Consider the following 8,980-nt stretch of genomic DNA (forward strand, 5'->3'; position numbering starts at 1 on the left):
CAGGCGTCCGACCCTTTGCGATAACTGTGAATGAGGCTTTTGCTCTCCCCTGTCTGTGTTGCCAGACAACCAATGAGGCTGCAGAGCAAATCGGCTTCCCAGGCTGCAGATTGCAGGGAGAGGCATAGAGGTGACTTTTACTTACAAACCAGGCACTCATTAATTTTGTAATTTAGGAAAGTAGCCTGAACCACCTTTTCTCTTGCAATAACCTCTACTATGTTTTCTCCTCCTTCCTGTATCTTTCGGCTGACAGATAACCCTGCTCTGATGCCATTTCGGATGTCCCAGTGAGAACTCTTAGAGATGCCTATTCTCTCTGGAGGCAGTGACCAAGACTATAGTAACATTAGCTACAATTCTTGCAATTCCTTGAGCCACTTCTTTCCTGTCTCCGTTGAAACCCCTTCTGTCAAAGGGGTCCATTACCAAAGAGCCAGAAGGATTTACCACCCTGATCAAGTCTCTGCAGTCGATCTAAAGACAGAGATCATGATAAATGTCGGAGGCATCAAGTACCTGCTACCCTGGAGCACTTTAGATCAATTTCCCCTGACCAGACTGAGCAAACTTAAGTTTTGCAGCAGCTATGAAGAAATAATTCAGCTGTGTGACGATTACGATGAAGACACCCATGAGTTCTTCTTTGACAGGAACCCCAGTGCTTTTGGGATGATTGTCAGCTTTCTAGCAGCAGGGAAGCTGATGCTCTTAAGAGACATGTGTGCCTTGTCTTTTCAGGAGGAGCTGAGATACTGGGGCATTGAGGAATCCAACCTGGAGAACTGCTGCTTTCGGAAACTATTTCAGAAACTGCAAGAGTTGGCTGAGGTACGCAAAGAAGAGGAGCTCCGCAGGAGCAAAGAAGCTACGTGTGTCTTGGACGAGAAAACCAAATTTGGACAGTTTATGAACAGGCTCAGAGACATGGTAGAAAACCCCCAGTCAGGACTCCCGGGCAAAGTCTTTGCTTGTCTCTCCATCCTCTTTGTGGCCACCACAGCTATAAGCCTTTGTGTTAGCACAATGCCAGACTTAAGAGCCGAAGAAGACAGGGTAAGTAACTCTTTTTTAACTGGTCTAACTACAGAATTAAAAGAAAATTGTCTGTCTTGCTAGGCATTAATCATTTCAAAGATAAAAAAGATACAGAAAATCCACAGCGATGAGGTTCAAAACTGTTGCTGGCAACGAAACGGTCTGTAACAAAAAATGCAAGAATGGCTTAAAGTACTTCTAACAGTTTCAAAATGATATTCAACTGAGAATAACGGGAACAAAGTATTTTACTAATTGTCAGCAAAAATACAGAAAGAGCTTCTGGACGGACAAGATACTGCAGCCCTCAAATACAGCATTGCTTTTCCTTCTTAAGAAGTAGCTGATAGTTTAAGTTACATGAACTTGTTAGCACTGGGACTCTCAGACGCAGCGTGGAGTTTTCTCTTCAACGTGCTTTACTCTCCAGTTCTAAGCAGTCTCTTGTTTGGAAAGAGAGAAATATTTTCCTCTGACATTTTTACTTTTAAAATAGCCAGGTATCTTCCCTTGTGATAACTCAGTCAAATCTTTAAAGAGGAAGAAATATTCAGTAATTTTTCCTCCAAAATATTGTTACATTTCAATACTTGTGTAAAGATTACAGGATGAGAGAGGGATGAAGTGTTTTGCAGATACTGATACTTAAAGCTGCGCCTCCAAAATTCCATGCTGACAGAATTCTGTATTTGCCCACATATATATGCACATATTGTAGGAATAATGCCAAATACTAGCTGAACTGCTAACTGCATTTAAACCTTTTTCAAGTAAGTCATCCACATTAATTCAGGGCAAATAAATCAAGCCTGCATCATACATGAAGGATCTTCTATATAACGTTGTGAATAATTAAGCGTTTTAAAGATTTGTTATTCTAATAACAAAAGAGGAAAATATCAATCCAAAGTTATTTTAGATGTAGTAATGTCCAAATTCATCAAATAACCTTCAGTAATCTCTTTAATGAATCCTGCACTTCATTTGCAAACTGCTCTTCCAAAAGCGTTGAGGAAAGGCAGGTCAAATAAACTCCGTGCCCAAACCACTGCTGTGAGATAAGGCACTCCTCAGGGTACTGTATATTGATGAACAAAGCCATTTCTAAATTTATAGCACAGCATGGCGTGCACAACTCAAAAATCTGGATGTATTTTACTGCTCAAGTAGTAATTTAAAGCAGCACAGTGATGGTGAAGGTACGTCATGATATTTGATGTCTTTGAATAAAACCAAGGGCTGCACAGAAGCCTGAAATTTAAGACCATTCCCCGTTCCATTTAACCCCTTGAATGTTAATTTACATTTGCATAGGAAGACTCGTACCTTTCAGTAATAAGTCTGGTGCTCTTGCAGCCTTCCACAGTTATTACATTTTGCAGAAAAAACTGTAACACTGTTCCAGTGCTTCTTCCAAGGAAGTGCTTTAAATATAGACCATCCTTCTTAACAGCTAGCTGTAAAAACACTGCAAACTGCTCTAGCAAGTGCTTCCTACTAACTTTCTTAATGGAAATAGCCCAATGCATTTTATCTTAATCTCCCAACCACTGCAGAAAAAGCTTTTCTAAATACTTTTTCATGCAAAAGAACAAGCACAGAATGTTTCAGAGCTCAGCTAGATGTAACACGCTGTGTGTTTTAAAAATAATTAACCGTATGTTAGAAAGGGAAGCATGTTTGAGGGTTATATCTGGTAGCTGCAGTGGAGCTGCTGTTCCTAGATTTCCTATAAAACACAGATGACATTACTACTTAGAGATTTGCATATTAGAACTACTTTAGAACCAAGCAAGCTGGATCGGAACAAGCTCAAAAGCAGGAACGTTTAAAGTACAGAGGAGAGGATGAATAACGAACTTGAGCAAAGGACCATATTTGTACTAATATTGGGAAACATGACATAATTTACACTTACAGCACCAGCCTAATGCACTTTGTCACTGTGTCCCAGAAGCATAGAACAGAGTATTGAAAGTCCTATTATTTGAACCACATAAAATGATGCCACAGAGCACATAGGGGTATATATGAGACAAAATGCTCATGCCTTGTGGAAAAGAAGAGAATATGAACTAGTAAATAGTAGTTTTTCCATCCCTAAATTCTTAGTCTGCAACACCGGAGATTTTATTACTGGGATCTTGAAAGAACATTTTAGGTAGAACTGGACAAATAACTCTGAGAACTTAATTGACTAAAAATACTACTTCTTGATTGTAGCTGAGTCATACCCAGGCAAACTGCAGCTCTATGTTAATTTGTAACGTCAAATTGTTCACTGCCTGACCTCTGGAAGTCATTCCAAAACGTGTCCACATTCACCAGCAACCTGGAACAGGCGTGCAGAATCTGAAATTTTTGCTTTTTGGGCTGAACATAAAGATCACATGATATCTGTTTGCTCAGTGACAAAAGTTGGTCCAAATTCCTTTAATAAAGTTTCTGAACAACCTGTAATTCCACATGTGAATTCAAATATGCCCTATCCTGAGGCTTATTCACTTCTGAGTTAAAGCTTTGCAAAACCTCTATGCGTAAATGTGCTCACAAGTATTGCCAGGATCTATTTTCCGATGTCACTAACACTGGAAATTAAATTTATCCATTCTGAAATACAAATAAAAAAGGCTTTACCTCTGTGGCATATGTACCACTCTAGGTTCCTTTTTCTCATCATCACAGCCACATTAAGAGAGTGAGAACTGGCTGGACTCCAGCTCAAGGAGAAGGATCAGAGTAAAAAATAAAGGAAAAATAATACAAGGTGACTTCCACTTCACTCAGAGGCTTGGCTGATCCCACCATGCAGGCACATGAAATCACTTCTCCTTTTGGCAGTTGCTAAACCAGGTCTGCTTAGAAGGCAGAATAGCTGCCTGAGCAGGCAGAAGAGCAAACAGAAGTCCTTACCGTCCGAGGGAAAGTGAAAACTCCCGTCTCTGGGAGAGGGATGGGCAAGGAGCCAAGGCAGCAGCATCCGCATCAGGGAAGCCCAGTCACCCTGGCAACCAGAGGGGAGGGAAGGAGCCATCTCCATGGGCAGCAGGAAAGGGAAGGGAGGGTAAACGTCAGGATAGGAATGCAACCGAAAGTAGAACAAAGACTGAGTTGTTGTCATTGATGCCATGCACATACCCTAGAATATATCACATGACATTTAGCAACCTCCTCATTAGAGAGATGAAAGAAAAACACAGTTAGATGGGCAAACAATTCTCTAACTGTATCACATAAGCACCTGCCATGAATCCCAACCCAGGGGAAACAGCCCCAGGTGAATAAGGCCAAAAGTTCAGGAAAACTGTAGAGCAGCAAAGGTATAGCTCCAGTGATCTCAAGTTTAAGCCTGGCCATGAAACAGATATACAAAAGGATTTATCACACATGATGCTAAGGGAAGAGGACTCAGTAATAAATTCTGTTACTTGGGCATAAAACAACTGAAATGTCACATCCTCCAATGGCAATACATCCTTACCTAGGATATTTGCATCTGTTCTTTATGGAGACCAAACTGTCTTCAGTAGGAAAGCAAATAGAGTATCACCAAAATGTAGTAATCAAGGCACATGCATGTAAAGACAGAAAAAAAGGCACGTTTGGAGGTGAGGAACTCTGTTTATTATTGATCTGAATGGGGAGCCTGAGGGAACTATGAACTGACTCAAAGACCATAGATATAGGATAAGAAAGCTGAAGTGACAAAATCTACCAGTATTTCCCTCAAACGAAGGAATTAAGAGCATCCCACTAAAGATAAGGCAAAAGTCCCCTAAAAGTCTCAGTCCCACATAAGCATTGCAGCCAGGATCCAAGAGGTGTAACTGAAATAGTCACTGCTCAGCACATCTACCCAAAGGAAAAAACATAATTATACCAGAGAACTACAGAATAAAACCCTCGCAGAAGAGCTCGGGCAGGGAGACTGCTTTGAAGTCCTCTTGGGATTTTCTTTAGGAAGAAATAGTTTTTAATGAGTCCCTAAAATTGGCATCCTCTAGAGAAATGACTCAGCAGAACGGATACAGCAAGGTCTTTTCTTCAGGAAGGCAGCGAGTTACGGTTGCGGGAAAATTAAAAAGGAACCCCCAGACATCCCCATTCCCTGTCCCTTAGCACCAGTAACAAACAAATCGTTTTCTCCCAGTGTGGACAGCTCTACAAATACCTGAAGCGTGGTTTAAGAGAGAAGGAAATGCCTGTTCTCCCTCTCTTTGGTGACTAGTGAGTGGTCAGATCTTGTTATCACTAATTTTTGTGTTTGCTCTTAGCTGACCTTGAGAGGCTTGCAACTGCTTTATGTATTCTATATAGCCGACATAAGCTGCAGCCAGTACTGTCAGATCTAATGGTTATCTTGAAACTCAGAATATTCTTTTTTCTTTAAAGTTCCCATTCCTGTGCTCACTTGATTATATGAAAATCTAATTCCTTTTGAAAGAGTAAGTTTTTAGTCTCTGGTTGCACTGAGAATCCAGAACAGAAGAAAAGAACCCAGTACCTAACATATAGAACCATTTTAAATTTTTTTTCATCCTACATCATTATTCTGGAGGTCCTGACATGTTTTTCAATGTTTGATGTTGCCAATGCTGTCTGTCTGATACTAAAACCAGCCTATTTGGTTGTACACTAGAGGAAACTGCTGAGAAACACAGTGGAGTAATTTTAATTTATAGGGGAAGAAAAAATTATTGATCTTACAGTGAAGAGAAAGAAAATCAGACAAGGTATTTGTTTCACAGGGTTACCCCTGCCACAGCTAAATGTGTTAATTATAAAATTCACATGGACTTGTATCTAGCCAGTTCAGTGTGTTAAGATACGCTTCCAAGGGCTATATCCTCACTCTTCAGGCTATTAAACCCATTGCAAAGACAAACATAAAGCTCCAACCTTGCCCATAACCTTCAGATAGCATTTAAGCACCTCCAGTGCACTTATCAGGGGAAACTCGAAGAACTTGGGAGCGACTGGAGGAGATGACAATCCCTACAGTGCCCCTGAGAGGTGTGTAAACCTAGTTCTGCTGCCCACGTAATCTGCAAAGATAAGACTCTTCATCAAAGTGTGATTTGGCCCACTGTTAGATGCAATCACCTTTGGTAAATTGAATATGACAGCCAGATTTTGACAGATACTGCTAGCTACTTTTATAGCTTTTAAATAAGGGGGTCTAAGTATTGATCAAAAGAGAATTTTCTAACTGATTAGCCAGGGCAAAACGACTCCTGCTGAAAAATATCTCTTTCAATGACTAGCACAGAGTGCAGCCAATGAAGTGGGGCACTATTCAGAATGTACCTGAAAAGCAGGGGTATTCCACAGTATTTCAGTGTCGAGCTTAACCTTCTAACACAAGCACACATCCCACAAGGCATGGCGCAGAATGACTCGCTCTGCTGCAAAGGGATTAATGAAATCCCAACTTTCAGAGACACTTCTAATGCTCATTTCAAAGTGTAAGACTATAAAGGCGTATGTGTACACGCCTATCTATAAATATAGTGATATATGCATATGACTGGAAATTACTTGGATCAAAATAAAGCTGGATGTGCTTTGGTTTTATTGCATCTGCTCAGTACATTTTTCTGGGTTCTTATCAGGACACTTTCTGTGGACACTCACGCTCCCAGATTATCTGGTCATCTAGTACAACTCCAATTTCCTCTAAGCATTTTGATCAGCAATGGAAGCATTGCAGCATTTTACAGTAGGAAAATGTGCTTCACGGAAGCACCAAAAACCTCCCACACTGCTCGGTGCACTCAGCATAGTAGAAACCAGCTAACTTACTTGCTTTGTGGATTTCATCAGTTAAATAAATAAGAATTGAAGAAAGATATAAGAAATAAGAAGATGTGAAAAACAGAAATCAGAATATTCAAGCTTGGGACTTCGTTATTTAAAGAAATAACAGCTTTAAGGCATCTGCTCTTTTTTGAGGTTTGCTTACCCGGTCAGTAACATCAAAAGCTTTGACCTTGAAATCGCACCATTACGTTAAGACTCTGATTTCATAGTTCCACATTATTAGCAACTGTTTTCTAAGCATCAGCAAACAGAATTGCACATTTCAGCATTAAATCCAATACGTACAACACTGAGGCAGTACACATTGCTTAAACCCTGCTCTACATAACTGAAAGGGCACCAGTGGGGGTAGAGGCTGCTGCACATCTGTGTCTCAGCTCACCCCCGCTGCCACAGAAAACAATTTCCTTTACAAAGTCTGGACACTCCACTGCAGTGAGGAATGGGTTCTGCACGGTTTTCAAAAGCTGGTTCTGCCTGTGCAAGGTCCAATGTTCAGAAAGCACAATTAGACATTATTGGTTTGCCTTATGTTCATCCAGTTTTGGCTGTATCCCAACAGCACTAAGTCTCCTGGCTTTGCCCGCTATCCTGGGGGGACACCCAGCTGTTCCAGCTGCTCTGCAACGGGCAGTCTATCAGCTGCTACTCAATGTGCCAGCACGCGTGTTCCTCCCTGGGAACCGTGCTTCCTTTTCCCTTCTGCTGCTTTCAGGTTTGTATTACCTACAGTGGGAAACAATCCTGCTTGCTTTCCTCGCTTGACTCACCCCAAGGGGTTCCGATGATTACCCAACAAATGCCTTCTTTGGGAAGATGGGTATTGCCCTTGAGGGAGGCACTGTACCTTTGGAAAACGCTGTTTGAAATCAGTGCATCTTCCGAGTTTGTAGCAGTAATGCAACAAGTATTAAAAACAAACAACCACCCAAATTGCTCTTTGAATACGATGGAAATCTTTGAGGACTCTTGAGTCTACTGCTGCATTCAAATTCACAATCTGGTGTTTTAATTCTGAACAAATCTAATTGCTAATTTCACTGCAGCATCAGGGCTATGAACTGCATGTGTCATGTTTATTCCCAGTGTCAGCAGCTCCTGTTAGCACTCGTATTTTTCCCTTGTCACAAGTTCAACCACATTGTACGTCGCAGGTACAATAACAAGTAGTTTCTGCTCCAAAGACCTTACAATGCAGTGAGGAAAGAAGCTGACAGGAAATAGTAACAGGGCAACCGATTTGACCAGCAGCAAAACTGGAAATTGAAGGTCATCCTCCTAAGTCCCAGATAAATACCTTATTGTTTTGACTATATTGTTTTCTGTGGTTACAAAACAGAGTATGTTAAATTTCTTACTAAAAGAACAAGAAAAAGATAATACTTCCACACCCTTCTCCTAACACAAACACTCTGAGGTCACCAATTGGTTTAAATCACATTCCAATTCTTCAGCCTGATTCTCACGGTGTTTGCAGAATAAGGACCTAAGCTGAAAAGTTAATTGAAATACTTTAGTCTAGTTACACTTCTGCCCCAGAGGAGATAATTATGTCTTGGATACAGAGATAATCATTTCCTTCTATGTTCTGTCTAATGTCCACATTAATATAATCCAAATATTAGTTTAGTTCCCTCAAATGTACTAGTGGCAGAAATTGTTTTTGTAAGTCCATGCCTCTTTTCCATAAAGCAAAGCGAGTGGGAAATCGTTCCGTGATCAGAATATGCAGCACGCTGGTAACAAGCTCATCATTCTGTAAATCAGGTTACAGTCAGGCAGTGAATCTTTTGATTTTATTGCATCAGTCCGTAGCCATAAACCCAGGCACCGAAGTGATCCATAACGTAGGGTTTTCAAGTTCTCCCTAACCATCATTTGATTCAGCAGAGCATGGTTTAATTATTGAAATAATAGCGGCAATGCGGTCGCAGTGATTCAGCAGTACCTGCAGCGCTGCAGCTGGATCCCACAGCTCTAGGTACGCAGGGAATGCAGACTGGCACGGCACTTCCTAACCGAAGCATCATTTCACAGCCAAAAGGGATTTCTCCCCTGCAACTGCTCCCTTCCTGCTGCGAACTGGGATAAGAAAAGCCAGGAGCTGGTTAGCTATCCCAGT

The 8,980-nt window shown here is 41.1% G+C and overlaps 1 protein-coding gene across 1 annotated transcript in view; it reads left to right on the forward strand.

Moving 5' to 3' along the window:
- Positions 1-306: 306 nt before the first annotated feature.
- Positions 307-8,980, forward strand: part of KCNG4 (potassium voltage-gated channel, subfamily G, member 4) — a 17,550-nt gene continuing 8,876 nt past the window's right edge. The window contains exon 1 of the mRNA XM_010152225.1: positions 307-1,056. Within this exon, the coding sequence (XP_010150527.1) occupies positions 307-1,056 (750 nt within the window). The remainder of the gene's footprint in view (positions 1,057-8,980) is intronic.

Source organism: Eurypyga helias, unplaced genomic scaffold, assembly GCF_000690775.1.
Source record: "Eurypyga helias isolate BGI_N326 unplaced genomic scaffold, ASM69077v1 scaffold9355, whole genome shotgun sequence".
NCBI classification, from domain to species: domain Eukaryota; kingdom Metazoa; phylum Chordata; class Aves; order Eurypygiformes; family Eurypygidae; genus Eurypyga; species Eurypyga helias.